Consider the following 20,049-nt stretch of genomic DNA (forward strand, 5'->3'; position numbering starts at 1 on the left):
TGACTGTGACAGATCGATGTAATCCAGTATGGATGGGACAAAATACGTGAATAAATATTGAAAGGTTTCAAGTCTGAACAGCTCCTACCTCAATCCCGGTGGCATCAGCACAGATTCTTTCTATCAACTCTCTTTCGATCAAAGGCAAATCATCAAACGTACTCGCGAAAAATATATTACTGCGTGGGCCACGGTAGACGATTTTTTTGAGTTCCTCTAGATCTGCACTTGCAATGCCCACAGAGATCACCTTAATACCTGAAAGATACAGATTGTTTCATACTTGTGATTCCATCTCATGGTTTGTGAAGTCGTATGGATCTCTTGATAAGATTATTTCCTCGTTGTCAGTCTCAAGTCCGCACTCTTCTATCCAATTAAAACATTATTGCCATCATTGTTCACAATGTAGAATTTAGATTGTAAATCACTGCACAGAAGGAGGTCAATTAATCCTCAGTGATTCCGTTCTTTCCCCGTTGCCCTGAAAATTCTTCCTCTTCAGTATTTATCCTCTATAACCTTTTTTGAAAATACTTTTGAATCCACTTCCACCAGTCTTACAGGTATTGTACTCCTGATCGTTAAAAAAATTACTATCTATTTTTTTCCTGGTATCAGGCTGAATTCGGTAGCCTCAGGTTACTGATATTTCCGCCAAAGGAAACAATATTATTCTGTCTAAAGCCTTCATGGAACTTGGAAAAGGTGTTACCCAGTTCAGATAGCATAAATGTGTACTTTATTCTATGTTTATTCCTTGGCAGTTAATATTCCCTCTTCCTTCTTTACGGCCTCTTGCACCATTCTCACTGCAGGCTGGCAGCAAAGCTGAGAAGAAAGAACAATTCGGCACAGGAACAGGCCCTTCGGCCCTCCAAGCCTGTACCGGTCATGATACCAACCTTTGCCAAAACCCTCAGCACTTCCTTGTGTCATACCCCTCTATACCCACCCTACCCATGTGTTTGTCAAGATGCCTTTTGGACGCCGTTAATGTATCTGTTTTCACAACCTCCCCTGGCAGCGCGTTCCAGATACTCACCACACTGTGTAAAAAACCTGCCTTGCACATCTCCTCTGAGGGAGGGTTGAGTTCTATCCAGGCCCTTGTCAATACCTCTCTTTGATTGGCTATGCGCACAACAAGCAAGCAGCTAAGTATAAGGCCATAAGAAATAGGAACAGAGAGGAATAGGAATAAGAAATAGAAATAAGAAAGAGCAGGCCATTCAGCCCTTTGAGCCCGCTGTGGCATTCAATTAGATCATGGAAGATCTGATTGTGGCCTTAACTCCAAGTTCCTGCCTGCCCTCCAACACCCTTGACTCCCTTGTAGATCAAAATCTATCTAACATAGCCTTGATTACATTCAATCAATGACTGGGCCTTCAGTGCTGTTTGTGGACGAGAATTCCAAAGAGTAGTCAGTTCCATCTTTTCAGTTGTTTAATAGCTTTTTGCTGACAATTCTTGATTTCCCCTTGACTGAGGATTTGGATGTGGAAGCTGCTGTTTAGGGACTAACAGGGACCTTTCCATATCCTTGTCTCCATGATGTTACATCACGAAAAAGTCAAAGAATGAGATTGTTGCTGTCGAGTAAGGAACCAATCATCCTCACTCTATATGCTGTCACAAGTCAATAATACAATAAACCTTTTACAATTATTTATCATCCTAGGTTTCTTGAAGTGCACTTCATAAGCCCATGCCTTCTATCAGCCAGGAGGACAAGGACAGTAGACAGATAGGAATGCCATCACCTTCAAACCCTGCTCCAAACCACACATCATGCTGGTAAGGACAGATATTGATGTTCCTTTCTTATCACTGGATTAAAATCCTGGAGCTGCCTAATTAGCAGCACTGTGGGAGTACCTGCAGCAGTTCAGGAGGGTGAACCGCCGCCGGGTTCCAGTTTAGATCCCAGTGCTGTACTGAGCTCGGCAAGCTGCTGCCAGGACGTCATCACTGGCTTCAATTTTCCCGGTGCACTGAGTGAGGAAGTCAGCCAGGAGTTCCCATTGGCCACAAGGACGAAGCCTATTTTAAGGGCCATTCTAGTTCCCCATCAGATGTGAACTATTAACGGTTGATAGATTGTGTCCAAACAGAGCCATACCTAAACCAAACGCCACTCTTGCTGGCAGTTCCACCTCATCCTGAGATCGTCCATCAGTCAGCAGCACCAGGATGTGTGGGACGTTCTGTCGCATCCCAGCAGTTGTCTGGAATAGCTCCTTTAATACGTAACCAATGCCTCTGGCTGCGAAAAGAGAGGAACAAATAAGATGCCAAAATCGGGACAAATACGTAACATAATGTGCACACTCAGGCAAAAAACTGTGGACAAGGTACCTCTCAAGGACTGAAGCCAGATAGGTCTGGAAGTGTGTCATTCAGGAATCTCAAAGAAGAAAGCCCTCCTCTTAGGAACTAGAATTTATATTAAAACCTCTTGGAATTCAAGACCTAGAAAAATGTGATGTGATCTACGCAGCATTAGCCAAACCAATGGGCAACTGGGCCTAGTTAATAGTGCAAGGAAAGGTGGACAAATGCATAGATGAGGGAAGACTGGTGCGAGAAATAGGTTGAAGTTAGGATGAGAAGGTAAGCACAAGGCCCTCAGGTAAATTTGCAAATGGAGCTTCTCGACAACAGAGATTTTGTGTGCAATGTAAAATGACTAATTTAAGACAAAGTAGAACAATGCAGCCTATATATGTTCAATATGGATGGATAATGGAGATAAATAATGTGGGTGAGTCGATATGGAAATGGTTGGTAAAAGAATATTGAGAATGGGTAGTGAGAGGATAATAGAGGTGGATAGTGGGTAGCTAACAGAGATTCGATGAATAGGTTCAGTAATTGTAAACGTCAGTATATGAAGAAAAAACAGCACCAAAAAAACATTTTATTGCCTCGAATACAGTGACCATCATGCTGAGAAACTAGATCAATACATCACCCAATTACACCCAAACAAGCGGGAGATTGTTGTGCAAGAAGTGAAAGTACACAATCCTTTTCTGGGGGAGAGTGGCGTTATCCTCTCCCTCTGTCTATTTCATACCGATAGATATCTCAAAAGTATCACCTGTTCTGGTGTTGCCTCCACCATATTGAACTCCCCTGATGGCTCTTAAAACTGAGTTTCTGTCCTTGTATTGATTAAGCTGGAACTCTGTCCTGGGATTGTCACTGTAATGAGCTACTGCGACCTGTTACACAAGACAAAGGTGTCATTATATGCAAACATGCAACCAATGAACACTCAGAATAGGACACAACCAATGGGCAGTCAGGACATTCAGAGGTGGCATCACCACAAGGGGGCATGACATAAACACTATAAAAGGGATGAGGCACTCACACCCTGCCTCTTTCCACAGACAGACATCTAGAGAGTTAGACAGGGTTGATCAGCGGCATCACTCCCCAGCATGTGGCTTAGAGCAAGCTGGTACAGTTAGAATGAGTTACTACAGTTAGATTAGCAGAGAGTCGAACTCATTTGAGAACTGTGTTAATAGTTCAATAAACACGTTGAACTCATTTCAGAGTCTGGAGCATCCTTTAGTTAAGACTGCATCAAGTAGCAGCCTGTGTTATCCGAAGCAGCATAACACAACAAAAGGAACCACAGGAAAGGTTAATATCAACTAGAGACCAATTAGCAACTTCAAAGTGAAAATCATAACCAATTGTCACTCGAAGACATAATATTTAAGGCTATGGGCCAAGTGATGGCAAATGGGATTGGTAAGGTAGGTCAGGTGTTTTTTATGTGTCGGTGCTGACTCGATGGACTGAAGAGCCTCTTCTGCACTGTAATTTCTGTGAATCTGTGAAGATGTATCAACCGAGAAGGGGATTATCAGATTAGCAACAAGATTAGCAGCAACAACCCAATGAGTAACGTGCCAAATTCTTCATCTCCCAGAAAGAACATTTATATTTTGGATGGCGCCAGGGAAAAATGTGGAATTTAGCTGTTCAACCAAAAAGATCGCAGGCTCAATAATTTGCCTGCCCACAGTCAACTGACCTCTGCTGGGATGAGGTCTAAAGCTGTCGCAACAGGCCTCAGCGCCTCAGGGATAGAAGTGGAAATGTTGACTGCATTTCCCTCAAATCAAACACTATGTGGGAAGGCTTGTTTGGTCAAACTGCTTTTCATACTACCAAATTATCTAACATTCTACTGTTCCAATGACATAGCCTCACTAACAAGTATTGGTCAGCCTAAAGGATCTGTGAATTGGTAACCTACTATTTGATTAAAAATTCACTGATGTCACCAAACAACAGGGCTTTGTGACAATTTCATTTAGAGAATTCCCCAACATCAAGAAGGATATTTTAGTACCAAAGGCAATTCAGAGAAGGGCAAGGAAGGCTAGGCACTGTGGAGATAGATGATGTCCCGTGGTTTAATTTGCTAGCGAGAGAGAGATGGACTTAGAGCGAATCTGATTCAGCTCCTTGATATTATTAACGGCATAAATAACATACATGAGACTGGAATGTTTAAGCTGTTGGGACGAGGCAAAACAGGAGGCCACCCAATTAAACTCCGGTAACATGGGGTAAAACTGGATGTTAACAGATGGGCAGCATTCCAGAGTGAAAAGGGAATAATTGCAACTCTCAACCAGGAGCGAGGCACCTCTTTGTAAAACAATTTGATTGTGTCAAAAATGAGGGAGATTTTAGGGAATAACCAACAAGTTGGGCTCCATGTGGTTCACTTGCCAGCCTTTCCAGGGTTGGGGAAGAATTTTAACAGTGCTTTCCTGAATTATCCATGCATCTCTGTTATTTGCCTTTCCTGGGAAGGGGGTGAGAAAGCATGGGGACAAGTCCAACAAGATACTGACACAAGCAGACGTGGGACGGACAGCCGTTTTTCTCTCAAGTTGCACGATGTAGAATAAGAAACTTACAAAACATTAAAAAAACATACAACATTTCACTGAGTGTCTTCTTCCTCCCACAGACTCAGCAGTCGAGAATTCTTTCATTACCTGGCTTCCTGCAGGCCCAATCTTCGGGATGTATGAGACAATCCTGAAGAGAAAATCCCGGATCTTCTTAAAGTTATCCTGGCCAATGCTCCAGGATTCATCCACTAAGAACACTATGTCGGCCTTGGCTCTGCCACAAACTGATAAAGGAAAAAACAGCGAGTAGTCAGTCCAGAGCAGGAATGATAAAATCCTGGTTATCTACAAAACCTCTTTGCGTTTCTCTTGGTTTCGAAATTAGAGCAGTTAGTTGGCAGGGTAACAGAAGGAAATTTCGATTGACACAGCAATTATAGCCTTTTGTGGAAGCATATTCCAGATTTTACGGAATTAGGCGACGCAGGAGGCCATTCAGCCCACCTACCCCTGTGCTAGCTCTTAGAAAAAGGCATCCAATTAGTCCAACTCTCCTGCTCTTTCCCCCACCTCCCAGCACATTTTATCCTTACAGGTTTTATACCTAATTCCCTTTTGAAAGTTACTGTTGAATCTGCTTCCATGAACCTTTCCAGCAGTCCATTCAAGATCACAGCTCGCTGAGTAAATCTTTTTTCCCCTCATTTCCTCCTTGATCCTTTTGGCCAATTATGTCAAACCCGTGTTCTCCGGTTACCAACCCTGCTACAAGTAAAAACAATTTCTCAGTGTCTGCACTATCAAAAGCCCCGCGTGGGAGAACAGGCAGCAAGTTCTTGAAAACTTGTCCCACTTTGACTTCATGAAAAGCTTAGGGAAACTTGGAAGAAAGGTCCTGTGTCATCTTGACTGACACTAAGTCATGAACAAGTCACTTGTTGACGCATTTGGACATACTTAAGTTTTTGTATCATTTGATTATAATCACAGGTTGATTGGTTTGTTGGCCATACTCCCGTGAAGGCAATTTCCCTTTAAGGTGTAAGATGGATTACACTATCGCTGGCAGGCCCATGATGACGCAAAAGGTAAACAGCCCAATGAGATCTGACTCTTAGAGTTGAGGGTTAGCTGATCTCAGTTAGATCAGCAGTTAAGGATCAACATTTGGCCTCAGCGTTCTCGGCCCAAGGACTCGTGCCACTGATTGTTCTCTGGTGGCCACTTTCTGCTGCAAAGTGCTCAGGTGTGGGCGTCAGGAGAGGGCAGAATCTAGCTCGGCAGTGATGGCTCGTCTTAGACCAGCCACTTTGATGTCATGAACTCTGGGGCAGGGACATTGTTTAATATACTCCAATGATCAGAAGCACACAGAAATATTCAGGAGCTCCAACTATCTTTCTATGAAGGTTAAATAAAAGGAACATCATTCGCTCTTATCCAAATATCCTAATTTTCCTGGGAAAATGGGGCCAAGAGGAGGCCATTTGGCCCCTCAAGCCTAATCTGCCATTCAATCAGATAATGGGCAGTCGGTGCCGTAACTCCATAAAGCCATCTTTTCCCCATAACCCAGATTCTGGTATGGTCTCTAATATTTTTATGTTCCCTCGTAGACTCTCTAGCCAATATAAGTTGCTTCTCTCTATCAGATCCACTTAAGATCTTGTAAGTTTTGATCAATTCACCTCTTCGCCTTCTAAATCCCAGGAAATCCAACCCGAATTTGTACTGTTCCTCGGACCGTTCAGCCCCGTTTTAGTGAAACATTTTGTAATGTTGAGCACCACTTGCCTTTGTCCTTTGTTTCTGTATCATGAGTCGATAAACTTCATGAAAATGGCTCGCCCAGGAGGGTCGATATCACCAGCAGCTCTCAATTGATACCCTCATGGAATAATATAAGGGGCGGAATTTTTCATATTTTTCTCCAAAGTGTTGGTTCAGGTGAGGAATGAGCAGTGCAGTCCGCCAGCTACACTGCCAGCTCTTCCCACCACATTATCCAACATTTTGAGAAAGAAAATGCTGGAGGTTTGCCCCCACACCGTCACACTGAAAGAGTCCATCCCGTTGGCAACATTGGGCTTCCAGAGATCGGGGAACGGTTTTACCGGGTGCCCCAATCTAACAGAATGAAAAGTACAACCAAAGATGCCTCCATGGACATGGAGAACCATCCCCGCCCACCAAAAAGGGTAACACCCCACCACGGACACAGGGAAACCCAAGGATACAGATCCCCCCCCCCCCCCCCACCACCACCCATGACCTCCCCAGAGGAAGGCCCCCCACCTCCAACACAGTCCCTGGCAACGCTGCCACTATCCCCTGGCATCACCCTCCCTAGTGCCGGGGCAGTGCCAGGCTACTGCCTGGGCAATTGGTCTCCCTGCTGTCGTCTGTACTTACCAGTGCGCCCCCAGCGGGTTTCCTTCACCAGGTTCACATTGCTCCAGATCTGTTGTAACCCTTGCCAGTGTGAAGGAGGGGGAGCATCTGAATGTGGGGGGAATGATACAGCTGGGATGCCCGCTAATGATGTTTCAACGTATCATGTCATTGCCGGGGGCGGGGACAATTGAGCGTGAAATTCCGCCGGTGTGAATCTCATTCTCAGCCTCTCACAAAACGTTGTGCCCCCGTCGCCATTTAGCCCGCAGCAAACAGGGGGCCAAAATCCTGACTGTGTTCCCTGCCCAATTGTTCCGTAAGCGGGTCACCCACTTACCAGGTCTATCCTGCACGGCCTGAGGTGGCTGCCTCCTGGCAGGGGCAGAGGTGGTGGCAGGACTGGTGGTGGCAGTGATTCTCCTGGCGGATGGGGTGCTGGTTGTAGGCGGTGAGGTCACTTTGCCTCGGCTGCTGTTTGGTTGCCCAGCATCGGATCGGAACGTTGAAGCAAGGGCAGGTTTGGTTGCCAGGACGACTGGCGAAATAACCATTGGCTTTGCTGTGACTGAAAGTTTCCTTTTGGAGCCTGAGGAAAGATCAAAACAGAGGCAAATTCTTCCAGGCAGCGATGCTAAAGCCTAGAAATCACTTTTTTCAGACAAGATGGTTATTTTTTAAGATCTGCCTTTATTCTATATAAAACTTTGAGTTCCTAATCATCCCTGCATTTCAATTAAGGAAAGACTTTTGACCGTTAACCTTTAATCTGTGAATAGGTCATTCCTTTAAAGTCTGACTTTCTGTTCAAATGAGCCAGTCCAGAGGATGGGTGGGTGGCAAGGGATGTGGTACTGCTTTCTGAATGGAAGTCATTCCGAGTCAAATCATTTCGAGCACTCAGTCTCTGCAATATTGGGGAGAATTGGGATACAATTCCTCACTCCGTGAGCCCCCAATACTAGATGAGCAGTTGAATACAGTTCCTCACTGTCATTTTCGGAAGGTAAAAGCTGTGGGGGAGGGGGGGGGGGGTGTTCTCTTTCTTTTTTTCTAGCCCTGGTTCTAGCCGGGAATTGTTCAAGGCTTGGGACAAAGTTGTGGTGGTTGACACTCTCAGCCAAGGCTGGAGTGAATGGAGCCTTGCATTGAGAATGCTGTAATATCCTGCACAGGACAGAAGGGGTGGGAATGCTCGCCTCCCCCGTGCTCCTTGTGGAGTACGAGCTCGGGTGGGGTATTTCAATTACCCAGTGTATAAAAGGTCAGCCAGTAAGGCACCGTCCAGAATAGGAACCCGGTAGAAATGGACCGGGTAGTGTACACATTGTTTGTGCAAATAAAACAATATTCTTATTTTACTCCGTGTGGACTCCCCGTGTCCGTACTAAAAACACCTTATAATTAAAAGCAAAAGTAACATTGGAACTCATTGATAAAGTTACAAGAAATTAATCTCAATTACAAATCATTTAAATGAATTTATAACCAGATTGAACTGAACATTCACTCCACTTCCTGACCATGGGGCTGTTGAGCTGGTATGGTCACCTAAACCCCTTGGTGCCCCCTGGTGGGTATGCTGCAGTACTGCAGGTTGCTTTCTGAACCTGCTACATCCAGAATGTTATTTATTTTGTATTTCTATTCCAGTGATACCCTTCCTGATGCCGATAATCCAGGGTGGATGTTTTCCTGCAGCTTGAATAGCCTGAGTTTGAGAGATTGCATACCTTCAGACAAATGTAGTTAAGGGCAGTCTGGTCAGAGGGAAGACTTGGGGGCATATCATACAGTAATGACCGTTATCGATGCAAGGGTCTTGGGCTTGTATTGACAAGTGGACATGCACAATTATTTACTGAAATGATTCAATTACCACCCATGTAATTAAGTTGCACTGTGGCTTTATTAGACATTGGGAGCTGTGTCAATCAGGAGTAGCATGAAGCAAAGCATGAGCGGTTCTGAGACAGGCTGAGGGGGTTAGCGATGCATCCCAGGAGAGATTGAGAAGGCTGCAGTACAGAATAAATGGGCCCCGAGATGGACTATAATGGCCTAAACTGACCTCATCTGTTAATGTTATCAAACCAATGGTTAAAGATGGCCTTCCTCTGAAGTAGGTGTGAGTGTGACATGGTGTAGGTGGGAAAGAATCTGTGTGTTTACAGAATCCAAAAGCAGCATTTGAGGCCTATCCCGCGAGATAGCTCAGAATCTGCTTGGCTTCTTAAGCTGCAATGAAGTGCACTCACGTGTCTGCGCCGAGACAACTATGGGCGTTCCTTGCCTGCTTCCAACCATAGCCGAAACTCGGATGGTGTATGTGGAACTCTCTTCCAATCCACCTATCACGGAAAGTGTTGTATCAGCTGGGACAACTCTTGTCCTCTCAGGGCCTCCTGAAGAGAGAATTAAACAGTGGCAGTGTGGTATCATTCTTGGTTCAAGCACAGCACAATAGTCAGGAATCAGAGCTCTTCATTCTCCATTCCTGCAACTTTGCCCTACTTATGGTGGAAGTTGAGTTTCCAACTTTGCTGTAAGCATTGTTGAAGGTTTCATCTCAGCCTTTGTTCCAATCTTCAACATTCTTCTAATTACTTGTCAAAGTGTTCAAGAAAAATGAAAAAGATTTTTTTTTTTGTTTAAAACCTCAATTCTCTGTTGGGTTTTCTCACAGCAGCACCCCAGAGGTTAACATTTAACTGCTGGAGAATCCAGGAAAGATTTGACGATTAGACAGTCCGACACAGAACCTCAGATTACAGACATCAGCGATTTGCCATTGCCCTACCAGGGTAATTTCAGGGCGACAGGCTGAATTAGATGGGGCACTGTGGTACTGTACTCGGGCGATGAGGCAGTGAGCTGCAATGTATCAGAACTTTGTAAGTATTTAGTGAGTCGGCAAGGGGGCTGAGAGGATTGGGGTTTGAGAAGCCAATGTGGGAGGGAAAGCTGGGAAAGATACACCTGGGGGGGCGGGCGGAGGGGGGGGGGGGGGGACTTTCCAGTGGGCCCAGGGCCAGCTGAGGGGGGACCCAGCACCCATCACCAGCCCACGCTGGGGAACCTGCCAGGCTGGCTACTTCCATCACTGGGTAAATGTGAGTGGTGTTAAATGCCTGCTTAAGGGCCTCAATTGGTCTACTGGCAGGCGGACCACCCAACGTCATCACTACAGCTGGTATGAACGCAGTGGTGGGTGGTGGCAGGGGTGGGCGGTTGGCAGCAAGCATGGCAACCAATGGAACTTGCGAGCCCCTCTGCTTTCAAACCCGTCGGCACGGTAGAATAGCGGTTAACACTGTTGCTTCACAGCACCAGGGATCCGGGTCTGATTCACGGCTTGGGTCACTGTCTGTGCAGAATCTGCACATTCTCCCCGTGTCTGCGTGGGTTTCCTCCGGGTGCTCCGGTTTCCTCCCACAAGTCCCAAAAGAAGTGCTTGTTAAGTGAATTGGCCATGTTCAATTGCCGCTTAGTGTCCAAAAGGTTAGGTGGGGTTACTGGGTTACGGGGATAAGGTGGGTTTAAGTAGGGTGCTCTTTCCAAGGGCCGGTGTAGACTTGATGGGCAGAATGGCCTCCTTCTGCACTGTAAATTCTATGATCTGTAAACTTACTGATCAACTATCCTACATTCATGTCTAAATCATTTATACAAACCACAAACAGTGAGGGCCTCAACACTGATCCTTGCAGGACCCCACTGGACACAGGCTTCCAGTCAGAAAAACAGCCCTCACCCATCATCCTCTGCTTTCTGCCACTTATCCAATACTGGATCCAATTTGTCTAATTTCCTTGGATCCCATGGACTCTTACCTTCGCTATCAATCTCCGATGTGGGACCTTATCAAAGGCCTTGTTGAAGTCCAAGTAAACCACGTCAAATGCATTGCCCTCATCTACACACTGGCCACCTCTTCGAAAAATTCAATCAGCATGGTCAGACATGACCTCTTCTTAACAAAACCATGCTGACTGCTCTTGATTAATCCCTGTCTTGCAAAATGCAGCTTCGTTCTGTCTCTCAGAAATGCTTCCAATAGTTTCCCCACCACTTAGGTTAGACTGACTGGCCTGTAGTTTCCTGGTTTATCCCTTCCTCCCTTATTGAATAATGGTACACATTGGCTATCCTCCAATCCTCTGGCACTTTACTGTGGCCAGAGAGGAATTGAAAATTATTACCTGTGCCCCTGCTATTTCCTCCCTTGCCTCAATCAACAGCCTGGGATATATTTCATCTAGTTCTGAAGATTTTTCTGGACCACTCAGAATCTCCTCCCTTGTCCATATTAATTCCTTTATTTACATCACAGTCCTTCTCCCTGATTTTTATACCCACATTCTCCATCTCACTAGTGAACACCAGCACAAAGTACTCATTTGGAACCCTACCTACCTCCTCCACTGGGGTCCTTAATGGGCCTAACTCTTTCCTTAGTTATCCTTTTACCCTGAATGATTTGGCCAAATCATATCTGATCTTATTACAATCGGCCTTCCCCCAGTTTAGAACTTTGATCTCAGGCCCATCCTAGTCCTTTTCCAAAGCAATCTTGAATTTAATGGAGTTATGATCGCTGTCTGCAAAATGCTCCCCCACTAATACTTCGACCACTTGCCCGGCTTTGTTACCTAAAGTTAAGTCCAGCCCCCCTCCCCCCCCAACTCATTTTAAGAATTCCGCTCCCTCTAAACCCTTCACACTATGACTACCCCAGTTAATCTTGGGGATGTTGAAATCCCCTAATAGCACGAGCCTACTACTTTTATGTTTCTCTGAAATTTACCGACATATCTACTCTTCTATTTCTCTCCGACTGTTCAGGGGCCGAGCAATGTAGTTGCGCCACATTAGTTCTATCCATATGGTTTCATTTGAAGAGCCTTCTGAGATGTTGACCCTCCTTACTTCTGTAATTGATTCCCTGATCAAATTTTCAACCTCCCTCCTCTTTTATCTCCTTGCCTGGCTCACCTGAAGATCCTATATTCAAAAATATTGAGCTGCCAATCCTGCCCTTCTCTCAACATGTCTCAGTGACAGCAATGACATGATATTCCCATGTTTTAATTTGTGCCCTCAACTCATCTGCCTTGTTCGTCAGACTGCTTGATTTAAAACAAATACCATCCAATCTTGCCAAACTCCCTTGTGACTTAACTGGTCTATATGGCAGATGTTGTGTCAGATGTCAGTTGACATTATTGAATAAACAAACATACACAAACCCACTCAGTCATTAGTCACTGAGTCACTGAATATGTTTGGTGGTCCATTAAACAAGTATGTGAAGTATATATTAGGCAAATACAGGTAGAACCCTGCCTTACAAAGGTTTAAGTGATCAAGACAAAGTCCATACCTCGCAGTAGAGCCCAAGATATTCTATATCCCGAAGTGCCAGGCACCTTTTTCCAAGAGAGTTTTAAGCTGTTGGACCCGGTTTCTATGACCTTCAATTCTTTCACAGATTGGACCTGTCCAGAATCCAGAGAAGCTGTGAGTGATGAAAGGACAGGTTATGGTTAAAAACAATGAATGGATCCTGTATGCTTTATTCATGTGATCTGCAATGGAGCATTTCAATCAGAGAGTGACAGTGATTACTGAGTGTAAAATGGTTACTGTGATTATCAACGTAACAACTGCACTTTGAAAGTGGTTCATTAGTTGGGAAAGCACTTTGGGGGCAACCATCAGGAAAGATTGCGCAGGCCGGGGCTACATCGATAGGGTGGATATGGGGAAACCTGTGTGTGGAACAGCCCAAATCTGATGGATATAAGATAAGGAAGCTAAAAACATATCAAGTAAGGAATTTAAGAGGAATATGTTAGCACAGAAAGTAATAAGAATGTGGAATTCATTGGTTGAAGAAGAGGACTTGTATGAGGAATGGATAATGCATACTTGCGTAAAGAGGTGAACAGAGGAATGCAAGCATAGAATAGAATCCGTACGGTGCAGAAGGAGGCTATTTGACTCATCAAGTCTGCACCAACCCTCTGAAAGAGCCCCCCACATAGGCTCACTCCACCACCCTATTCCCATGACCCTGTAACCCCACCTAACCTGCATAACGTTTGAACACTAAGGGGCAATTTAGCATGGCCAATCCAGAGCGCACGGAGACACCAGGATGTTCAAAACATCACCAGCTTTAAACAGCTCCAAGAGCTGGTCTAACATTATCAGGAACATTCTTCTGCCATTTTACTCTCACCATTAACAGTGAAGCTCGGGGAGCAGTGAGTACCCCCCTTCCTGAATCCAAACCACGACCGACAATCACAGGGCCAAGTTCAGAGAGTAAGTATGAAGAAGTTATTAGAGTGGGAGGCAGTTTGTGTGGAATAAGATGACAACTATCCGTGTTGAAAGGGGAAATTTTAGGCCCTTCTTTGTGCTGTGTTTGAGGTGGGAATAGGGGGTAGTGTAGTGTACAAGTACCCCACTGCCTTCCTGACTCCAGCAGAATTATGCTTGGGGAGGGAAGGCCCATGGTCAGACTTGCTGTTCAGCTCCCACTTGAGGCCCTTAAGTAGCCAATTAATGACCACCTAAGGATGTCATTCCATCACCACTGGTATTAACCCAGCGGTGGACGGGCCTGTCGCCATGTGGCTTGCATCATAGGCAGACATGTGCAGGTCAGTGTGCTCTCTCAGGGTGGAGGATTTGTTCAAAGGTGCACAGTGCCTGATCAAGAGGCCTAGCGTCAGGATGGGGTGAGGAGCCACTGACACCACCTCCCTGCCCTTGTTGCTGACCATCCCCAAACACCCCTGCCCCATGAACTTCCTCCTGTAAAACTCCTCGCCAAGAGGCACCTAAGCCCTGGGTCACTCCTCGATTCTAAGCCCCTGGTGGCTATTGTTACCGCAGCAACCATTGCCTCCCTGGTGAGCAACAGAGCTGCTGGCCTCTGATTGGCTCCCAGGGAAGGGCCACTGGACGCCATTCAGTAGCAGCGGGGCTTATCTGCACGGATCTCTCACCGGTTCTCGAGCCCCATGAAATCAACCTTTCCCGCTATAAATTCTACACGGCACCATATAAATGCAAGCTTATTATTTCCTTCCTTGAACTTTAAAGGAAGAACTTGTATTTATATAACACCATTTAATGCCTCAATGTCCCAAAGCACTTTACAGCCATGAAGTACTTTCGAAGTGTAGTTACTCTTGTAGTGCAAGCAAATCTTCCTCTCAGATTCCTTCCAAATTCCTAATACTTTGTCCCAGATGTGTTTCCTCCTCCTGAAGTTCTTACTGCAGTAAGATTGATCACAGGGACTCTGATTCGTTCTCTCTCTGACAATGTGTGGAACTCAAGACTCTTCATACCATCTCCAACTCAAATTCATCTCGTCTCAAGAGTTCACGGCCGTAGAACATAATCTCTCTCTCTCTCTGTCTTTCATTCCTTCTACAATCCAACAGGCTTTTAACTCAAGTGGTGTAACTCACCACTGCTATTTGATTTATCAAGTCTTCTCTCTTGTGTTCAGCTTTCATGGTGTCCTGCATGAAGGTTTGTGGCTTTTCACCCAACCGCTTAATAACAAAAGGAAATGGGGGGCGGCCATTCAGCCCCTCGAGGCTGCACTGCTCTTCAATTAGATCATGGCCTATCTATACCCGAAACTGATAAGAGCTTTTGTTCAACATCCCTTGATACCAAACAGCAATAAATGGAACATAGAACAGTACAGCACAGAACAGGCCCTTCGGCCCTCGATGTTGTGCCGAGCAATGATCACCCTACTCAAACCCACGTATCCACCCTATACCCGTAACCCAACAACCCCCCCCTTAACCTTACTTTTTAGGACACTACGGGCAATTTAGCATGGCCAATCCACCTAACCCGCACATCTTTGGACTGTGGGAGGAAACCGGAGCACCCGGAGGAAACCCACGCACACACGGGGAGGACGTGCAGACTCCGCACAGACAGTGACCCAGCCAGGAATCGAACCTGGGACCCTGGAGCTGTGAAGCATTTATGCTAACCACCATGCTACCGTGCTGCCCTATAATGATCTTAGTCCTGAAAGCCCTGGGGCGGAATTCTCCGCCCTGTTGCACCATTTTTCTGGTGCGGCACACGGGCTTCTTCGTCCCGCCAGCCGGCCAATGAGGTTTCCCTTTGTGGGCAGCCCCACGTTGTCGGGAAATCCCCAGGACTGGGTGCGCTGCCGACGCAATAGGGAATTCCCCCAGCGGAGATTCATGTCCCTGGTTTTCCCTCAGCATCCACAGCCTCTTTGGGGAAGAATGTTCCAGATATCCACAAGCCTTCAAGAGAAAAGGCGTTCCTGGGTTTCACTTCTGTCTGGGGCCTAACCTTATATTTTTGATTATCTCCCCTCATTCTGATTCACTCATCAGAAGAAATCGTTTCTCCAGACCAATTCTGTTGACATCTTTAATAAGGACACTGGAGCCCCCACATTGAGTCAAGAATTAGATTTATTTACAATACGATATAGACAGTTCCCAGTAGATCCCTACCGGCTCTCATTCTGGTTGGTGCTTTCCTGGCCCACCTTTTATATTGAGGTTAATTAGAGTTCCTCCACCCCTAGCTGGGAAGCTCATACTCTGCGGGGATCACGGGAAAAATTCCCACCCCATAGGTACATGCGGGATTTTACTAAATCTTTTTTAACTCTTTACTCCCTCAAATCAGGCTGTCCCTCGGTCTTTTATCATCAAGGGAATCCACTCCAAAGTTTATGTTTTCTGTCCTTGTAATTTAACCCTCCAAGCCTCAGTTTTGTTCTGTTGACTCCCCGATGAAACAGCAATCTTCCTCTCCGCAAGAATTGAAGCATAGGTATTACCAGTGGCCCACTGCCCCCGTCAGTCCTTACCTGTCATCTGAGATAGGGACACAGCAGGTCCCTCGGAGTTTCTAAACACAGCATTGAGGCTAATTGTATAGCGAGTCCCAGGGTTCAGCTTTCCAATGTGGTAAGACAGAGTGTAGCGATCCACATATTCATTCTGAGTACCACCTCTTCCTAGCAAGGAGAAAATAAACTTTAAAACAGGAGGAATTTGGAACAGATTCATACAGGCTCCCTGTGTCACTGCAGCCAGGACAATGCTTTGAGAGCATCAAATTCAATCGCATTTACCGCACAGAAACAGATTATTCAACCCAACCTGTTCGGGTCAGTATTTATGTTTGACACAGCCTTTCACCCACCCTGCTTCATCTACCTCCGTAATCTATCCTTCAATTCCTATCTCCCTCATGTGTTTATCTACCTCCTCCTTAAATGTATCTATGCCATTTGCCTCAATTACCCCGTGTGTAACACATTCCACATTCTAACAACCCTCCAGGTAATGGAATTTCTCCCGATTATTAGTGACCATCTCATGTTTATAGCCCCTAATTCTGGTCTTCCCATCAAGTGAAAACATTTTCTCAATGACTAATCTATCGAAGCCTTTCATGATCGAGAAGACCCCACCAAGTCACTTTAAATCTTACCTTTCCCAGAGAAATCCAATCTTTCCTGATAGGTATAATCTCCCAGTTCTGCTAACGTTCTAGTATATTAAAAAAACGTGCCTTCTCCAGTGAGTCTATATTCTATTTTGTGGATCACTGTCAGTAACAGAATAAACTGGTTGATGATTGGGCCAGGGACACTCGCAAGTACAACACCCAAGCTTTTCAATAAGAACATAAGAAATGGGAACAGGAGTAGGCCATTCGGCCCCTCGTGCCTGTGGCCATCATTCAATGAGATCATGGCTGATCTGATGTGGCCCGAATTCCACTTTCCTGCCTGCAACCCCCCCCCCCCCCCCCCCCAATCTGCCCAATCCGGCCTTGAATATATTCAAGGTCCCAGCCTCCCCTGCTCGCTGTGGGGTGGGGGCGGGGATGGGGGGAAATTCCAAACACTAACAGCCCTCTGAGAGAGGAAATTCCTTCTCGTCTCCGTCTCAAATGGCAGACAAACCTAATTTGAGACTGTGTCCCTGTAAGATGTACTAACGAATCCAATAGGAAATTCAGGAGAATCTTCTTCACAAGAGAGTGGTGAGGGTGTAGAATTGACAACACAGTAAATTCTTTGGCTGAATTTCTTAGCTACATTCAAGGGAAAACTGGATGAGCGAATGAGAGGGAAAAAATCAGAAGGCTACGTTGATGGGGTCAGGTAAAGACGGAGAGAGGAGGGTCTAATCGAGCCTGGATAAAGGCCTGGACCAGTTGGATTGCTTCTGTCCTGTAAATTAAGAAATTCTATTTTTTTGTGAAATGCCTACTAAATATTCAGCAACATTTTAGTTTTGCACCCACGAGAAAGGAAGTTACAGCATTCCCAAAGTCAGGTTAAAAGGTCCTTGAGTCAAGGAGAGAAAGAGAGGATGTTAACCCAGTTAGGTAGGGCTGGATTAAACCCCAGATCACAAGGGTTAGTTCTAACCCACTCTCCCACCCAGCCTGTTTTCTGTATATACGGAGTAGCCTGGCGACGTCTAGTGTCAGAAGATAGTTTAATAATAATCTTCATTGTCACAAGTAGGCTTACATTAACACTGCAATGCAGTTACTGTGAAAATCCCCTCGTCGTTACACTCCGGCGCCTGTTCGGGTACACAGAGGGAGAATTCACAATGTCCAATTCACCAAACAGCACGCCTTTCGGGTCTAGTGGGAGGAAACCGGAGCACCCGGAGGAAACCCACACAGACACGGTGAGAACGTGCAGACTCCGCACAGACAGTGACCCAGCCGGGAATCGAACCTGGGACCCTGGTGCTGTGAAGCCACAGTGCTAACCATTGTGCTACATGTGGACAGCACAGAGTTTCTTGCAAGCCCCCAGGGGTGTCCTTATTCGTAGGCACATGGTGCCTTTTTGAGGGAACTAGCATCCAGAAAGGGGGGGCCTGCTCAGTGCCAACAATCTGAACTTGCTCGCAAACCCTACCCCCACGCCCTTGCTCAAACATGCGGCTTGGGATTCAACGACATTAAGCCTCCGGTGGGTGTTGAACCAGCAGTGGCCATCATCTCCCCGGTGGCACCGCCATTCAATATAGACATCAGCCTCTGATTGGCCAGTGACTCTAGTTGGGTGGGACATCTATCCCTCAGGTCTTTGACCCCAGGAAAGGCCTATTGCTGTCCACTTGAGTGCCTGCGTTGTTAGGGAAACAAAAGTCATTTTCAGAGATGTATATTTGGACTGGTAAACATTAGAAATAAGGTATAGTTTTAAGTGAGCTTAATTAATGTTTCTATGACTGGAAGGGTAAAGCATATAGTTAGATTCATGTTGAACAAAGGTATGTGTGTGAGTTGGTCAAGTTCCAACTGCGTTTCAATTGTGCTTAGAGAGGACTACAGCGTGAAAAATAAATAGGCCTTGCAGAGGTATGCAGGAGGCCACCTGATGGAAGCCGCGGAGGGAAAACATAATTTAAAAGAAGATTTGAATTTTGAAAGCGGAATTTGAAATAACTGGTGTGGAGGCCGGAGTTCAGTGAGACAAAGTGGCTCATGGGATAAGAATCATCTGGGGGGGGATTTTGAGGAGAAATCCACAGATATTCACTTGGGTTCATAGAGGAGTGTGTCATACCACAGTCATCTTGTGTGCTTAGAAGGGGCTTTGTGTTCATGAGACTATTGTAGTTTAAAATGTACTTTGTAATCCGTGTTAATCTTAAAATGTGTGCGTAATTGTTGAACAAATGGGAGAGTAAAGGAGTATTGTATAATCAATTTTTCATGTTTAATATATTTTTTTCCTGGATGTTAAAACTAATTAGTGGTCCTGTGATTCTGTTCCTTCACGTTTTATACAAAGTAAAAGTTACATTCTTTTGAGCCATGGTTCCATTCTGGGATCTTCCTATCCAGTTATAACAACAACTGGGATCATAGCAGAGTGCCACTTAATTTAGCGGGATTCCCCTACAAGAGGCAATGTTGGGCTCTCAACAGATCTCCAGCCGACGGGAAAGACCCCTGTCATCTCCATTAAATACCACCCATCGTATTCTCTCCTACTCCTGTGGTGATTTAAGGTGATTGTCACTTTCAGGGCAACATGGCAGAATAAGGGACACCTGGATTGGTGGACCAATGAGGACTCAGGATAAGGAATCACCTAAGGGGATAGAGCCCTCTCTTAGGCAGGGGAAATGTATTGAACCAGATGCAGCTGGGGACTGCAGTACTACTGCACAGTTCTTCTCATTAGTAAATCCTTCTCTGTTCTCTGAACATGCACCATTACATCTGGCGATGAGGATAAAATTACCATGCCACAGCCTCTAGCCTGACACATCTACTCGCAAGAACTCAGTGCAGGAAAAGATTAGGACGCCATTTTTAAGGTGTTGGGGGTGGTGGTTGGGGTGGGGGCAGGGACCCTCCCATAGTGTGTTATGGTTAGGGAGGTTCGGGGGTTGCTTCGGGGGCCTTGGACTTGGCGTCCTGATCTCTCACTACAGTGGAGAGCTCCAACGAGCAGAGCTCCTCAGTGTATAAAATAGGGCTGTGTGCAGCCTTGGCTGTCCATTCCCTGCCGACACCCTTTATACAATACGAGTCGCATTGTATAGCCATGTGTTTCTCGGTGCTGCGAGGGCCGGGAAACATGCAGCTAAATGCGCTCGCTACAGGACTTTTTTCCAATTACTTGAATTGCGCCCAATGTAAGCTGAGCGCCATGAAAAAGCAACTAGAAAATAAGAACAAGTCC

At 45.7% G+C, this 20,049-nt stretch overlaps 1 protein-coding gene across 1 annotated transcript in view; it reads right to left on the bottom strand.

Moving 5' to 3' along the window:
• LOC119973530 (collagen alpha-1(VII) chain-like) overlaps positions 1–20,049 on the bottom strand; it is a 528,770-nt gene that overhangs the window by 319,970 nt on the left and 188,751 nt on the right. Inside the window, 8 exon segments of the mRNA XM_038811804.1 lie at positions 89–258; positions 2,126–2,269; positions 3,107–3,230; positions 5,037–5,176; positions 7,624–7,872; positions 9,542–9,688; positions 12,667–12,801; positions 16,183–16,332. Coding sequence (XP_038667732.1) covers positions 89–258; positions 2,126–2,269; positions 3,107–3,230; positions 5,037–5,176; positions 7,624–7,872; positions 9,542–9,688; positions 12,667–12,801; positions 16,183–16,332 — 1,259 coding nt within the window.

Source organism: Scyliorhinus canicula, chromosome 11, assembly GCF_902713615.1.
Source record: "Scyliorhinus canicula chromosome 11, sScyCan1.1, whole genome shotgun sequence".
Lineage (NCBI taxonomy): Eukaryota > Metazoa > Chordata > Chondrichthyes > Carcharhiniformes > Scyliorhinidae > Scyliorhinus > Scyliorhinus canicula.